The sequence below is a fragment of the Parasteatoda tepidariorum genome, chromosome 9 (genome assembly GCF_982258835.1).
Source record: "Parasteatoda tepidariorum strain Cologne lab strain chromosome 9, Ptep-v5.0, whole genome shotgun sequence".
NCBI lineage: Eukaryota > Metazoa > Arthropoda > Arachnida > Araneae > Theridiidae > Parasteatoda > Parasteatoda tepidariorum.
The window spans coordinates 93,879,731-93,897,758 of NC_141763.1; the positions used below are offsets into that span (position 1 = coordinate 93,879,731).

Below are 18,028 nucleotides of genomic sequence, written 5' to 3' on the forward strand. Positions count from 1 at the left end.
AATTTTGAGGAAATCAAAAATTTAAATTAATCTTAATTTTCATTAAAAAATGTGTAAGGAAAAAATTTTGTTTTCAATTTAGGAAGCATTAAATTTTAATTTATTAAACTCTGAAATGCAGGAAAATGACACAAAAATCATTGAAATAGGGAATGAAAATATCTAATTGAAATACCTAACTTTCATTAGTTTGGAAAAAAATCTAGTTAGTTTAGTTGGGTACTGGGAAATTTTGAAATGGGATATCTAGTTACTTAAGTTTGGAAAAAAAGTTAACTAGAATTTGTAAAATTTTTAAATTTAAAAAAAATATGTCAAAAACATCGAAAAAATAATTTTTTTGAGGGAAAGTTTTAAAAACTTTCAAAAGAAAGTAACGCTAAATTTTGACATTTACGTTAAAAATATTTGTTTCTAAAAAAATTTTCGGAAAAACAAGTAAAAGTACTGAATTTAGAACGTACCAAAGTGCAAATAAAAGTGCGTTTCTTTTACTTTTAATTTCGTTACAAATAGCGTAAGAAATATACTGATATATATGGTTGTAAGCGCAGAATAATTAATTTATCTTATTAATAAGACGTTTATCAAAGATTAAAAGAGATAATGTGTAAATCATTGTTTCTTGTTTCTATACTTATGAAGCTGATGTTTTTTAATATTGGTTTGGATGGCATATTTTTCATACTGAATTAAAAGTAAAAACCCATAATTGAGGTGTCAAAATTAATATAAATCTTTATTTTGATTCCATGAATACACATTTCATCGGGATAAAAAGAGCTGAGCTCTAATCATGATAGATATTCATTTTCTAAAGATAATTAATTTTTAAAAGTAAGAACCAAGTTAATTCACGATCGCTTATTTTGTTTTAAACGCCAGTTTGATAGAATTGTTTTTATCTAAATAAAAAAACATTAAAATCAGTGAATATTTTTGAGCATTTTTCCTGAGTATCAATAAAAAACAACTTTATTAAAATAATACATCATAAGTTTTTCATATTTTAACTTTGTTCCATCATATCATATTTGTTCATCTCTTTAATTTTTCACATATGCACAAAACCTTAACCTAACAGTCTGAATCAAAGCATTTATAAAATTATAATTCGCTGAATGGCATTATTTTAAATTTTAAATTAGCCCTAAATAAACAATCTTAACATAAAGAAATCAAACGGTATTATAAACTATGTCTGATTCCAAAAGAGAAGAAAAATCACTTAAGCACTACAGAGTTGTGGAACCCATGTTTAGCTAAAGAATGCAAAAACTCTATAATAAATTGATCTTTCTGAAACTAAATAAATGTTAAAATAACACATTCTTAAACTTAACACATTATTAACAACCGCTGACGAATTAACTCGTCTTTTCATGACGAAACGTTGTTGACCTATAACGACTTAACTCGACATTGCACTTGCATTATCTATTTCAGCTTATGAAATCGAGGACGATATAGTAAGATGTTAAAACTTCGCTCGTCGCTTAGAATGTTTCACTTTACTTTCATATTTTCATATTCAGTTACTAAAATAGCCGGTGACATGGTATAGTTTATGTGTAAAAATACCAGTCAACTCTCTTCTATTCAACTTCAACGTTAAGTTCATCTCTTCTATTTGTATAGAATCAAACTGGATTGGAACCAGAAAACATCCATCTGATTGGTCACAGCTTTGGAGGTCAGCTGGTCAGTTACATTGGAGAGAGAGTTAGAAATTTGGGCAGAATCACAGGTATGGAAATTAAATCTGCGTCAGATAAGATGCTTTGTTTCACAATCAGATAGATTCATTTTAAGAAAGTACTTCAAATTGACAAAAAATTAATAAAGAATTGATACACCTTAAAATTATCAGAGTTAAGCATTCGCTACCTCGCCAAATGCAATAAAATCGTAAATTTGGTGAATAAAATTGTGTTCGGGTGAATATACAGGCGAATGATTTTTTCCACTCGAAAGAAATTAAAATTACGTCAAAATAAATTTTTCTAAACGAATCAGTATTTTTTATTCGATTACACTGTAAATAAGCCGTATAACCAATTAGAACTGGGTCCAAATAAAATATAAACCTAAAACAATTTTCCCCAAAATAGTTTTCTAGGGGGAAAATATTAATTATAAAGATTTGCGTTTAGCGAAGACCTTTGAAAATTGGCGAATACTTTAATTATGTAGCTAATTTACTAGTTAATAATTTGGAATCCTTAGGGCGGGTTCTGATTAGAAAACAGTGAGATGAAGACCATGATGGATTCCGAGGTGGAAAGAATGTTACTAGTTGAGCCGTGATCTCTTAGGGCAGTGGTGCACAAACTTTTTTCGACTGCGACCCCTTTAGTAGAAAGAAAAGTTTTGGCGACCCCTAGAGATAAATGTTCACAAATAAGATGTATATTTCGCGCATTTATTTCGTTTTATCGAATAAAAACATCATCATATTTGACTCATATTAATTTTATTTATAATTTTAAGAAAATACTTTTTGTATAACACAAAAATCAGTAAATTGCCCTTTAATGAGATGTATGTGGCTGCAAGTTTCTAATTATCTCATCGATGTTTGGATGTATGTTGCTAATTGCAATTCGCATATCATCTTCAGGGTTTAAACACGAGCGGTATTTAGTTTTTATTGAAACTAGTTTGCTAAATCCAGTTTCACATAAATACGTTGATGCAAATTGTATTAACACTCTGATGGCATTCTTGCATAAAATGGGATATTGTTTTTCCACGGATAGCCAAAATTTTTGTCAAGGCTGAGTCTTAAATTGATTTCGACTCAGTAGTTCTCACTAATTTGAAGAGTTGAACTGCATATGTCAAAGGAAAATGGATCACGAATCCAACCAATATTTTCAGGAAAATCCTCGAATCTTCTCGAAAAAATTTTCTTTAACTTTTCAATGTGATTGGAAATGATGTTTTTAAATGTAAATATATCTATATTATTTTCCTTGATAAAATCGTTAAAGCAAGGGAACATGTCGGTGTTGTTTTTATTCAGTTCAGTTTGCCAGAGACTAAGCTTATTCTTAAAAGCTTGAATTTTACTGGCTGCAGTTATGATAGTTGAATTCTCACCCTGCAAGCTCAAATTTAAGTCGTTAAGTTTTTCGAAAATATCAACTAAATAGCTCAGCTTCCCTAGCCAAACTTCATTGATATAATAACTTGCCAATCTATGTTTCTTTTCGATTAAAAACGTGTACACTTCATTTCTTAAATCAAATATCCGTCGTAGTATTTTCCCTCGTGAAAGCCATCTGACTTCGGTGTCTAACAGTAAATCTCTCATACGTTGAGCCCATCTCATTGCAAGGTATTGAAAAGAGACGGCTGTTGTGGCTGTTGCATTTAATGTAGTTAATTGAACTAACAGCGTCTTGTAATACGTTGTGCAACTCTTCATCCATATCTTTTGCAACAAGAGCTTGCCGATGAATCATACAGTGATAAAATACCATATGAGGCGCCACCTTCTGAATTAAGCCTCTGAGCCCTTTATTCGAACCTGTTAATGGTGCAGCACCATAAGAAAGGGTAGACAGCATGAAATTGCAATTAAACAGGGAGTGACGGCGCTTCACTCCTTATATGTACACTGTATGGTATGCAGCATGCAGGGATAATGCATTTCATAACAATTTGGCGACCCCCAAAAAAGTTCAGGCGATCCCTAATTTGCGCACCACTGTCTTAGGGGATAGAGCATTCGCCTTCCAATGAGGTGACTGGGTTCGAATCGCAGCAATGGCGGGACGATGCAAAGTCAGCATTCAGCTTTCACCGACCACAGTACTGACGTAAAATATCCGCAGTGGTAGACCTATTATGGGTTAGAGTTAACCTTGTTGTCAGGCTAGATATGGTTTTCGTGCTTTTCTTCCCCATATAAAGCAAATGCGGGCTTGTTTACTTAAAAAAGATCTTGAAGAAGACAAACACCTACCAATACTTGATTTAGTATTTCCCTTGTGTTCTGAATTGGGTTCAAAATTAAAAGGCAAAGGAGTTGATCATTAGTAATCGTAATCCCAAAAAATTGGGTCGTCTGTTCAACGGTGGTTGCAAAATAAAATAAAATAAAATAAAATAAAATAAAATAAAATAAAATAAAATAAAATAAAATAAAATAAAATAAAATAAAATAAAATAAAATGAAATAAAACCATTACTGGTTAGAGTGCCTAAATAGAAAATAAAATAGAAATTCAAAGTTTGAAAATCTGATTTTTTGTCCATTTCCATTGTTTTTCTGTGGACAAGACGTGGACACCCAGCAATAAACTAATTGTCACCACTGCTTCAATGAAAGCACTCTTGTTTTATTATCTAGGCGTTAACATTTAGGAAAATATTTTGGAGAAAAGACTATATCCTATGATAGTGCGTGCGTCGAAAAATTGCATCGAAAATATACGTCGAAATATTACAGAGCAAGTGTTAATATGAAATCTTTTATAATCGTTTTTGAACAGCCGACCCAATTTATGGGTTTGTGACTACTAATCTTCAATTCTGTAGCCTTGTAATTTTGAACCAAAACAAGAAGCCAAGGAAACTCCTGGATCAAGTATTAGGGGAAATTTACCTTCGTGGAGGACTTTTTGATGGAACTAACCCGCATTTGCGTTACATGGAAAGGAAAACTACGAAAACTTTCCACGGTGAGCCTGACAGCAATAGGACTTTAACCCCATGATCCATCATTCACTGGATATATTTTACGTCAGCACTGTGGTCGGTGGGAGCCGGGTGCGGAATACGTAATGACCAGCCATTCCTGGGATTCGAACCCGGTCACCTCATTGAAAGACGAGCGCTTAATCCCCTAATCCATCACGATTCCGTGTGAAATCTTTTGACATCGTAAGGAATTTCTTCAAAAATTCCATATTTTCTAATCGAGCTTTAATAAGATCGTAGATAGAACTGAAAATAACTACTCGTCACGTGGCGAGTCAGCAGAAGAATATAGGCGACCTTAATTTAATGAACAACCAGTGAATTTTTCCAATCCTTTATTTTTCGATATTTTTTAATTACTCATTGAATTTTCTAACTTGGTGAAGACAATTCAATATGTTTAGCTAAATTTTGTCACATATTCGTTTTGTTTATATAATTGAATTTTCTTTTTATAGCCATAGATTATTTCTACCAGAAATTTTTTTTAAGAAATATGATTTAATTCAAGTACAGAAAAGGAAAAATTGGCTATTAAATAGAAAGACCCGATCGGTATTGGTAACCAGCAGGACCGGAGGAAAAAATGGCTTAAGTCATTAGGCATGAGGAAAATTCATTAGGCTTGAAAAAAAAGTGACTGAGTTATTAGAGTGTACCGGCCACTGGTTTGTAACTGAAAATTTACATTTTCAGGTCTATTCGTAGATCCTAATAAAACTATAAAAGCTTCTGCCTTTTTATTGAATATTTTGCATTTATGTAATTTAATAAGGTTTGATGAGATCTGTGTACTTATTAACTTGATAATTTCGTGCATGTTTGAAAACAAAAATTGGTAAATTCTTACATTTTAAAATTTGTTAATTTTTTCCATTTCGATTAAGTTTGATAGGTTGCTACCCTTTATTAAAAAAATTTACGCTTACACTTTCATAAAATTTAGTAACTTACACAAAATTTTATGACTTGTTTTTATCTATTTTGTAGCCTTGGATCCACCAGGTCCATACTTTGACAATGCACCCAAAGAAGTTCGTTTAGATAGGAGTGATGCTATCTTTGTTGATGTTTTACAGACGACTGCTGGAAAAACCTATTTTGAGGGTAAGTACCATACACCCAGATTTCATTTCGCACGTCACAAGTAATCCGGAAGTACAAATTAAACAGCAGATGTTATTCGCCAAACGAGATTTGATTTGTCCTGAAAGATTAGATTTTCACTCTTTGCTTGAGCCTCAATTTTGTTCCGAGTAGAGTGCCACACAAGGGTCGGAATCAGCTACCCCAAAACTAAATACCCGTATATTTTGTATTTTCTAAAATAACTGATAAAAAGACTGCAAGACGTCTAAGAGGAAAGTTCGTTTAGGTATCGCAAGGCTGGCTGTGTTTACAGGAGAAAAATTTTTTAAGCAGCACCAATTTTGATTTTTAAATAAAATTGGTATTGATGTTTAGAATCTCCTCATCCTTCCTAGTTATATGATATAACTTCGAAAACGTTATTTTTTCTCACTTATGTATTTGCTGTATGATTAATAATGTGCATACTTCGCTTACATAATTTTTTATTATGATTCTAAAAATATATATTACGAACGATTATCTTTTGTACTACAAAAATTAAGCTGCAACACGTGTTCTGCGTCTAATTTTTTTAAAAAATTGAGCATTGAAAAGTGAACGAAAATTTCGGTAACTAAACAATTCTTTATTGAATGAAACATAGAAGTTCATAATCAGAATGACTTCAACGCAAAATGATTCGCCTAACAAAATGGCACTATTGAAGCGCAAACGTAGAACAATTCGAATTAATATTACTCGCTTCATTAGCCAACTAAAGGACACTTTAAATTCTACATCGAATGCGGATATTGAATTCACTTGTAGTCGTCTTGACGAAGTATATTTAATGACACGGAAACAGTGGATAATGATATACACATGCTACTTTCGGATGCGGAATACTAAATTGATGTAGTGCAATGACAAAAGTATACGACAATGTGCAATGACAAAAGTATTTCAATTTGTAAGAACAGTGCTGATCACCCAGGTACTACATCTACTCACAAGATCGATATTGCAACACCGAACACTGCGCATTTGCAAACTGCAAGAGTTTTTATAATAGGCCCGACTGGTGCTACAAGATTGACCCGTTGTCTTCTGAAGGGAGGTAGCCTGTCTAGATAAATTCATACTGATCTTGCTGATAGTTTAAAATTAACAGTTATTTCTACAAAACCATTAGAAGTGCAAGGATTTGAATCTACAGCGAATGTTTCCTATATGAGACAAAAATTAAAGCTTAAACTATCGAGCATTCGGAATCAGTCTTCAGTTAATATTGAAGCATTTGAAGGCTTAATGAATACGTGTCACATCCACCTGCTCCATCTGATGTTTCACGGTTCGCATTCCTGAAAAGAATGAAACTGGCTGACCCTTACGATTACTTATAAAATCTACCTATACAAGTTTTGATTGGTACTGATTTCTACAGGCAAGTATTAAACCATGAAGCTCCAGTTAAGCTGTCAGAATCCCTTGCATTGATTTCGTCACATTTGGGATGGATTCTAAGTGGACCTCGATCATGCACAACAGTTTCCAATGTAGCTACTGTAAACTACCTCAACACATTCACTCAACAAGAACCTGTCACTGAAAATGTATTTTGCTTCTGGGACTTGGAAACAATTGAAATCACCACTTTCCAGGATAGAGAAATGTCTAAACATGATTCGACTGTTTTGAAGAACTTTCGTGATTCCTTTAAATTAGTTGATAATCGTAGGGTCGTGTCATTATCTTGGAAAGCTATGGTGCCAACATTACCAACAAACAAAACTACTGCTGAGAGCAGATTTCAGTCACTTAAAAAAAAACTCACATCAAATGAATCTTTGAAGACGCAGTACGAAAAATTGTAGAATTACATTGAACAAGGACATATTGAAGTTGCCCATCTGCAGATGAAACTGAAAACACCGTGTATTATCTGCCACATCATGCAGTGAAAAAGAAGCAGCAAGATGATATAAAATGGAGAATCGTCTTTGACGCCTCGTCACATGCTTCAGGCATGCCATCATTAAACGACTCTATAGAAGTTGGTCGCAATCTTCTACCTGAGACTGTTGGTTGTCTTCTACATTTTCGACTGCATGAATTTGCCCTAACTTTTGATGGTAAACAAGCTTTCCTACAATTGGTTTTGCATCCAAAGGACAGAGAGGCAACGAGATTCTTCTGGTACAAAAAAAAGAAAGGGTCTTCAAAAACAGATACATTCACAGATGAAGTAACTATGTACAGATTCACTCGATTACCATTCGGACTGTCTTGCTGCCTATTTCTGTTGTGTGCTACTACACGAGAACTAACCACTAATCATATAAATGACTTCCCTACTTCTGCAGCACTCTTAGATAAATATTTACCGATGAATGGTTTTTTGGTTAGTCTAGAAACTGAATCACATATAATGGTATTACAAAAGGAAATCAAAGATTCGATGACACTCATAAAACCACCGATGGAAAAATGGGCTACTAACTCTAAGAAGCTTCAACACTTGCTAGAAACTAACAAAGGCAATTCCAAGACCGAAACTACAGTTTTAGGCATTACATGGAACACGAAAACTGATACTTTGAGCAACACTTTCAAGACTTCTCTCTGTGCTCCTCTAGATAAGCCACTTACTAAGAGGTGGTTATTCCGCTGTGCTGCAAGCTTATACGATCCCTTAGGACTGTTGACACCATTCACAATAATTGGAAGGAATCTCTTTCAAGATACTGGGATTATCGGAATCAATTGGGATGAAATCTTGCCGACAATCTTGGCTACTATTTGGCATACAGTTAAAAACCAGCTTGATGCTATCTGCGTTAAGGAAATTCCTTGTTACATAGGAATTTCATCGCTTGATTCCTTCAATATTCATATTTTCTGCGATGCATCTGAGCGAGCTTATGGTGTGGTTTTGCGCATAGTTACTTCTCATAAATATCAATTAAGTATCCATTTAGTATACAGCCGCAAAAGACTTGCACCTGTAAAGAAAGTTTGTCTTCCACGCTCAGATCTTTTATCAGCTGTGATTGGTACCAGACTGCTGAAATATTTTTGCAATGAAACTGGACTGTCGCCATCTGTTGCCACATTATGGAGAGACTCTGAATTCACCCTTGGTTGGATTAGGGGTAATCCCAACAGATGGAAAACATTGGTGGGCAACAGGGTAACAGAAATCATTTCAGACGCTGTCCCTTCACAGTGGCGGCATTGCCCGGGACAAGACAATCCAGCGGACAAACTATCAAGAAGTGTTCAACCATCTACACTGAAAGATCTCAACTTCTGGTGGAACGAACCCACTTGGCTGACCGAACCCTCAGAAAGCTGGCCAGATTCTAAAAATGGTTACTCTCATAATTTGGAGTTAAAGAAAAATAAAGAAATTCAAACATTTAATGTTACTACTATTAAACCCATCATAGACGCAAAGAACTACAGCTCCTACTTCAGACTGTTACGTGTTACTGCATGGATTCTATGATTTATCTCGAACTGTAGATCTCAAGGCAAGACAGTCCGAGAACTTGACACAGCAGAAGTATACGATGTTAGAAATTACTGGATACAAGTGGTTCAGAAAGAGCCATTTCCGTTAGAATACGAAGCTTTATCAACATCCAAGTCACTGCCGAAAAATTCAAAGATTACAAAGTTCAACCCACTATTTGAAAATAAATTAATACTTATTGGTGGTAGATTACAGTTTTAGAGTGTATCAGAGTCCCAAAAACCTCCAATTTTTGTGGATCTCATCCTTTCACAAGTCTGCTGATACGTCAAACACATATCAAAATGCACCACCTTGGCGTCAGAACAGTGCTTTCGGAACTACGTTCAAATTTTTGGATTCTACAAGGCCGTCAGGCCATCAAACCAGTGATTTACAAATGCGTACCATGCAAGATATCATGAGCAATGCGCTGCACTCAAATTGAATCTCCTCTACTAGCTGATAGAATTAATCCAATTACACCATTTTTTACAGCAGGAATAGATTTTGCCGGCCCTGTACATGTTCGCAATTTGAATCCTTCAGATACAGCTTACATTGTGCTGTTTACCTGTGCAACGACCAAAGCCTTACATCTCGAACTTGTGTCAGATCTTTCGACAGATAAGTTTCTGTTAGCATTGCAGTGATTTGTGGGTCGTAGAGGACTACCACATACCATCTATAGTGACAATGCTGCCACTTTCCGCACTGTAAATAAGGAGCTAATACTTCTACGGAACACTCTTACATCTACTAAAGTGCAACAGTCTTACGCTCATAACGGAGTAATTTGGAAGTTCATCGTACCCACAGCAGCTTGGTGTTTAGGTTGATGGGAGCGACTAATCAGATTTTATTTTATTTTATAACCTTCATTGAACAGCCGACTCAATTTCATGGGTTTACGACTACTAATGCTCAACTCCGTAGCCTTGTAATTTTGAACCAATCCAGAAGACAAGGAAACTCTTGGATCAGTATCCCCAGAGGAATTGATTTGTTATTGGAACATGGAGGACTCTGAGACTCGACAGATTTAACATGCATCAGTCACCATTTGCTACACGGGGAGTCTTCGGCAGACGAGGATCGAACCCACGACCTCTTGGACATAGACCCAGCGCCCTACCGACCAGGCTGTCCCAACCTGCCTAATCGGATTAGTGAAAAATTGTTTTCGTAATTCTCTTGGTCGGGCACTATTGGATAAAGAAAATCTATCAACTGTACTAGTAGGGATAGAAGCCGCCCTCAACAGCAGACCCCTTGTATATAAAAAAGGAGATGAAGACAAAACGGAGGCCTTGACACCGGCACATTTCCTAACGGGTAGAAAACTAACATCTATACCCACAAATATGTATAACAATCCAAGACTTACGAAACTCTACAAACAACAACAAGACGTGTTGGATATATTTTGGAAAAGATGGTGCAAGGAATATCTACTGCAACTTTGCTCTTATCACCGAGTTCGCAATATTTATAACTCCTTCAACATCCGTGAATGAGATCTTGCGCTACTTCAAGATGACGTCAGACCCAGACACATGTGGAAGAAAGCCCGAATTACCAATCTAGTTAAGGAGTGTGATGGGGAAATTCGAACATGCGTGTTAAGAGTGGATGGAAAGACTATAACTCGACCTATACAGCTGGTCATCCTGCTTGACCTGGGTGGGGAGGATGTTGCGACGACAGTGGACAGTTAGTATAAATATCTTACAGTCTTAAGAAATAAGTTGTCCGGAATGTGGCTTTTAGAAAGAAATGTATTACCAAATTCCGCCGCTTAATTGCAATGTATTGGGTAACGTTGACTTTCCGTGATTCCAATTGTAATTCGGGACACCGAAAGGGAGAAAAAGAAATAAACACGGAGTAACACTTGTTACAGACCGTAATCGTGGAGAAGAACTCGATGCAGCGATTTGTCAGCCAAGGTATTACGAACCGTTCTCTATTGATTTCAGATCTGGAGGTCTAAAGGACCCATTAATCACGTATTCCCCGATAGAGAATAGTTAAGACAACCTTGTTAGACTAGTTTCTGCTTAATTCCTTTTCCACGGTTTTATATGAAATGGAAAAAAAGTATTCAAACATAAAAAAAACTTTGGTAAAAAGATATGTAAATAAAAAATATATGCAGCATATGTCGCTTATCCACTTCACAGCACATTTGATTTAAAAAAGTTTTCATATTTCGGTAATTTCAGGAATTTAGGCTAAACCGTAAACATCATCCTGCCGTGATCAGAGGCTCCTTGCCTCAGCGATAAACGCGCGTTTGCAACTATTATCTAGAAAGCGCTAGAGGATGCATCTCCAAGTCAAAGGATAAAGTAACTCGACGTGTATACTAAACCTTAAAATTCCTAATGAATGATTTAATCATACAAGAATCGATTAAAGGGGATCCCGTCATCAAATGGCTTTACACAATGTCTAGCTTGTATAGATAGTTTTCTTTATCGATGACCGGAATTTTTTCCATTAATTGATACAAAAACAAATATAATTTCTCAAGTTTCATTACATAGTTGTTGGATATCCAGGTACAGTTCGTTTACCAGGAGTCGGCACTTAGCTACAACTCCTCGGACGAAGCGTTCATTTTGTCGCGGGAGAAAGAGGAGAAAATTGTCCACGCATGAAATGGAGACAACCGTTAATGCGCATCAAACGCAAACAGTGAATTTTTTTTCAGTCACTTACTTCTCTTTATCGTCTGCTAATATACCTTTCGTTACTCCAACTAATTAAATATATTGCAGCAAAATGTCTCAAAAAGGACAAACTATTCACTCAAAAGAGAGAATTATCATCAAATTTATGAGAAGAAATGTTAAAAAGATGCACATAAAGATTTGGAAATAAATATTTTTGTCATACGATTCCCAAATAGCAACCTTGCTCAGGATTGTTCACATCCTTCTCCCAAAAATAGCAAAATAGTATCTCCTGATACCACGTCATGAAGGCGGAGTCATGTGCCAACTCCCGGTGAACGAACTATACTTAAAACAGTCACTACTGATCCCGGTAGCCGATTTCAAAGTGATTTACTCAATTCTTTACCAAAACTGAACTGTTCTAAAAATGTTGTCTGCTTTTCCTATCTATCACGTGGTGCGAAACTATTTTATTATATATTAATTTCTCTTTTGAAGGCATTGGCACAAATGATATTATTGGGCATGCTATCTTCTCCATCAACGGTGGACATCGTCAACCAGGCTGCCCCTACACACCTACCAAACGTCGTAAGTTTTCATTTCAATACTTATAGGTTAATCAATTTCATCCTTTATGGAATTTGCATGATAAGTAGTGTGTGAGTCGTGGCGAATCAGAGGGCAGAATGTTCGCCTCCCAATGAGGTTAACCGGATTCAAATCCCAGCTATGTCTCTTAGTTACGAATTCAGCAGCCAACTCGCACGGACTACAATGCTGACGTGAAATATCCTCAATGCTATCCAGACCATGGGTTAGAGTCCCCTTGGCGTCAGGCTAACTGTGGGAAGTTTTAATGGTTTTCCTCTCCATGTAACGCAAATGGGGTTTAGTTCCCTCAAAAAAGTCCTCCAGGAAGGCTAGTTTCTCCCAATGCTTGATCGAAGAGTTATCTTTGTCTTCTTTATTGGGTTCAAAATTTAAAAACCACAAAGTTTATTGGTAGTCGTAAACTCAGAATTGGATTGGCTGTTCAACTACTGTTATAATTATTGGTTGATGCATACATTGATTTTGCTTATTGTTTGCGAACATAAGACACTTGACATTTTCCTATGACAACCATTTCAATATTTTCTAGAGAATGTACTCCTCAACTTTGTACATTGCTTCAAACTTTAGGAAAGAATATTTTCCCTTCAATGCATATAAATTATCTTATCTCTTTAAAGAATCTTTTTTAACCATAAACTAAACTAATGTCAAAAGTGTTTATTCCAATACAGTGAAAAATTAATTTATTTTTTAATTTATTGTAACATGAAAGCTGAAGAAAGTGGAGAATGAATTTCTTCATTTGAAAAGTATATTTCAGCAAAAGTATTTAATGTAAAATTTGAAAGGAAAAGTTATATAAAACATGTTTGTGTTATTATGTTATATAAAAATACGTTATTTTGAAGTTTATTGGTTATCTTATTTGACAGTTAGAATGAAAAACTGCATTCTAAACATCTTTTTTTATTTCTTATATAAAGTCACAAGTCAAAAAGATATGAATGCAAGAAAAACATGACATCACTTTAGCTTAATCAGAAATTTGTACTTATTCTATGCAATTATTTTATTTATTTGTTTATTTATTTTGATATTTTTATCGCCTATCACAGTGACGCAAAAGTATCTTTGTATCTTAAACAGGTAACAATTTTTTCTTCCAAATTGATAATAAATGTGAATTAAACGTTTCTAAGAAAATAGAAAAATGTCGTTACGAATGTCTAAATTATAAGCTGTTGCAAGTAAAGAGAGAGGACCTGTTTGCATTCAAATGCACACCAAATATATGTCAAGCTCCCAGTGCGAACGTATATCAACATCTTCAACTCTAATTTAAAGAAACCAATGAAAGAATAATAAATATTGCTTTTTGCAGACGATTTTCTTCTACAGTGAAACAAAATTAATAATTCTTTATTTCACATTTTTACTTTATTCGCATTATTGGGGGATGTTAGCATGAGACACGCTATTTATAGTGAACCAATCAAATCCAATGCTCTCGTGACGTCATACAGTTGTTTCTTTTTCAAGTACGAATGTTCTCCTCATTTATGAAAATATATCGCCAAATCTAAGATTCCAGTATGAATACGTAACAATAACCTTTTTTTAAAAAAATTCTATTATAGATATCGTAAACGATAACATGAACTAAGCCTTTGTCTAACGCATGGGTCGCCAAACTTTTTTGATCATCGACCCCTATATAATTTTTCGAAATCTCCATCGAACCCCATAAAAGTAATTTTCTGATAATTAAAATAAAACTCTGTTAGATATTGTGTTCGTACATTTATTTTATGATTTTAAACATTTATTAAAGTGATAGTACATTGTGTAACAATAGTCTTATGAAAAATATATTAGTGTTGAAATTTAAATATCTTAATATTTATTAAATAATAAGTAATTATAAATAAGTAGAAATAATAAGTAAAGTAACTACAGATTTATTGCTTCTTAAAAAATGAGATGGGTGTGCCTGGTGTTTTCGCTATATTGGGTTCAAAATTGGTCAATTTTAATCTTAAATCCCCTCAAAACTCCACATTTAATTTATTTTTGTACTTTGTATTTACGTGACTGAAACCGGCTTCAACCATATGGGAACTTGGAAATACGATCGTAAATGGCTGAGCTATTTCGTAAAGTTTTACATATTTTTGCATTATCTTTAAATTTGTCCAAAATATGCTTATTGCTAAATTTTTAAAAAGCGTCTTTGCTTCAAGATCCGATAATAATTCAGCAAGCTCATCTTGCAGGTTGATGTCCACGTTTTCAATTTGAGCAGAAAATGGCATAATAGTCCAAAGTCACAATAAAGTTTTAATAATGACACTGCAAATATTCAACACTGTTCACAGTTTGCAAAGATAGCTGAAACTGCGTATGACATTTGCGTTTGAAACGTCAATGCTCGTCACACGTTACATTTGGACAAGCGCACATATGCATATGACTCATAAGCCAGAAGTACAGAGTTCGGGCCACTGCGCGCTGGTACGTAAATACTTGCCTCACCCGAATAAATGTACGTTTATTAATTTATTTCTATAAAGAAACTGATATTAAGTCAATTATAAAAAAATTCAAAAAATTTACATACTTAATTAGGTATGCGTGATTTGCGTATTAAGAACTGTTTTTTCTTCGATCCCGAATCGACCATTCCGATTCGGATCGACCCCCGGCTGAGATCGACCCCCGCTTTTGTGAAATAGACCCCTGGGGTCTATTTAGACCACTTTGGCGACCACTGGTCTAACGTGTTAACGAAATAAAACAGAGCTATATGCAGTCGTTCATGATTACTTAAATCCTACACGCAATGGTCTTTTCTTAACTTACAACGGCGTATAGAACGAGTATAGAATAAGTATAGTCCACCTTTAACCGTCGCCCTCTGCGCTCAAAATGACAAATGTGTTTCAAATGGAAATGTCGCCAAATTTTCAAGTCTAGTATTCCAGTATGACTACGAAACAATAACCTTTTCTTTATAATTCTACAATATATACCGTAAAAAATAACACGAATTAAAATTTGGTCTGACGTGTTTAACTTTCAAAATTTTTTATGCTGTTTTTGAAAGTATAGTTGTATAATTTGATAAAAAAATAAAACGGAACTATACGCAATCTCGGATGATTACTTAAATCCTATACCGCAATGATCTTTTCTCAACTTACAACGAAGTCATCATGACTGTGACTGTGTTCCATGTCTTAAACGGAAAGGGGGCAGTATTTGTTGAGGTTCTTTCAACTTCCAATGGATGGGTGGCCTAATGTAAACAATAACAAGCGTCCTTTAACCGGAAGAAATTTAGAAAATTTCCGGTGTATCCCTCCGCTTATGTTATGACTACGAGGCGATGTGTGAACAAGCCTAATATTCTATGCAGTTTTGTTGCTGTAATTTGGTTTCAAATCTAAACATAATTGTACCATTCATAAGAGCTTTCAGAAATGTATTGATTTTCAGAGGTCGTAAGGCCAGAAACAATTTTGGAAAGTTAGTATCTCATTGTGAATAATTCTTAAGGTTTGCCATGTTTTGTATTTTATCCCTTATTTGGCTACATTTGAATAAAATGTCGCCAAAAATATCTTCAAAAATATCTTTTTAAGTTCGCCTAATTAGAAAATATTCTAATGATTATAATATTAATGTGATAATGCTGAAGTTTAAAGACTGAAAGAAAGAACTCGGTACATGTGAAATACTGCAAAAGATATGATGGCGCGTTTTTTCAATCTGCGGCATAAAAATATATCGGAAGCAGTAACCCGGAAGTCTTGCTAGAGCAATTTAACCACTAGCACCACCACCCTTAGCTTTACACGATCACCCATCCATAGCAGTTTTAGGCAGAAGAATTTCTGCTGGCGTAAATTAAATTGTGTAAATCCTCATCTCAACGATCTGGTAATTGCATATCAATACAGAATAATTTCCCAAAGTGCTTTTCAACACTTATTTTAAAATCTGAAGAAAACTTTTTTTTGAAAAAGCACGACATGAAAATCAGATTTAGAGGGACTGAATTTCCCAAGTATATGAAAACAAACTCGAAACGTCGAAAAATAAATAGTCACGTCAATGCTATGACGTCAGATGAAGATATCACGACTCGCTGTTTTTTTTTTTTTTTTTTTTTTTTTTTTTTTTTTTTTTTTTGGCGAATAAAAGAGTTTTTTTTTGTTATTTATTTATAGCACGAAGCTTTGCTGCTCTTCGGCCCGGCCCTTTATGCAGCCACGAGCGAGTTCTAGACAATCTTAAGGGTGTCACGGTAAACTTGCCCCAAGATCCTACCCCTAGTTTTACCACCTGGGGATAATTACAGCTTTAGTCCTCTCTCCATCGTTCATGTCGGAGTCTAGTGGCTGATAGGGGTTGTTAGGTTTGGTGAGCTATCGCTTACATTTCTCGCCTTGGTGATAATTATTTAACACCAAAGCACTGTCCCACCACATGGTAGCGTTTATCACAGCTCTATCTCTGATGATTTCGCCAACCAACTAAATAAGGAAATAAGATATTCGTTAGAGCTCTCGCTTGAAATCTTGCGAATAAAAATAAGTAAAAGTTTTACTTATTTGAAATGTGATGGCTACGCTATCAGTATTAATGATGCGAGATTACAAGCTATCTTCAAGGAATATAGCTTTAATATTTTTTAGAAAATAAATATAAGTAAATAAATAATGCTTTTGAGCAGATTCATTCATTTATATATTTATTTATTAATGAAAAATATTATTAAAAAATAAGTTTATTAATAATATTATTTTAAAAAAAACATTTTTTTTCTTCTTTTTGTCAAATAGAATTTTTTTTATATTTATTTTCTTTGATTGTGCAGGTTCATTCATTTAGATATTTATTTATTAATAATAAATATTATTAAAAAAATAAGTTGTTTTTATTTATTCTTTTTGTCAAAAGGAATTTTTTTAAATTTATTTTCTTTGATTGTGCAGGTTCATTCATTTAGATATTTATTTATGAATAATAAATATTATTAAAAAAATAAGTTGTTTTTATTTATTCTTTTTGTCAAAAGGAATTTTTTTAAATTTATTTTCTTTGATTGTGCAGGTTCATTCATTTAGATATTTATTTATTAATAATAAATATTATTAAAAAAAATATTTTTTTTTTTTCTTTTCGTCAAATGGAATTTTTTTAAATTTATTTTCTTTGATTGTGCAGGTTCATTCATTTAGATATTTATTTATTAATAATAAATATTATTAAAAAAAAATTTTTTTTTTTTCTTTTCGTCAAATGGAATTTTTTTAAATTTGTTTTCTTTGATTGTGCAGGTTCATTCATTTAGATATTTATTTATTAATAATAAATATTATTAAAAAAGAAAAGTTGTTTTTATTTATTCTTTTTGTCAAAAAGAATTTTTTTTAATTTATTTTCTTTGATTGTGCAGGTTCATTCATTTAGATATTTATTTATTAATAATAAA

General features: G+C 33.8%; 1 protein-coding gene across 1 annotated transcript in view; it reads left to right on the forward strand.

Annotated features, from left to right (window-relative positions):
• Positions 1–17,263, forward strand: part of LOC107437756 (pancreatic triacylglycerol lipase) — a 35,681-nt gene extending 18,418 nt beyond the window's left edge. Inside the window, exons 4-7 of the mRNA XM_043047797.3 lie at positions 1,639–1,747; positions 5,698–5,814; positions 12,472–12,564; positions 16,761–17,263. Of these exons, the coding sequence (XP_042903731.2) occupies positions 1,639–1,747; positions 5,698–5,814; positions 12,472–12,564; positions 16,761–16,885 (444 nt within the window). The 3' untranslated portion in view covers positions 16,886–17,263. The remainder of the gene's footprint in view (positions 1–1,638; positions 1,748–5,697; positions 5,815–12,471; positions 12,565–16,760) is intronic.
• Positions 17,264–18,028: the final 765 nt, after the last annotated feature.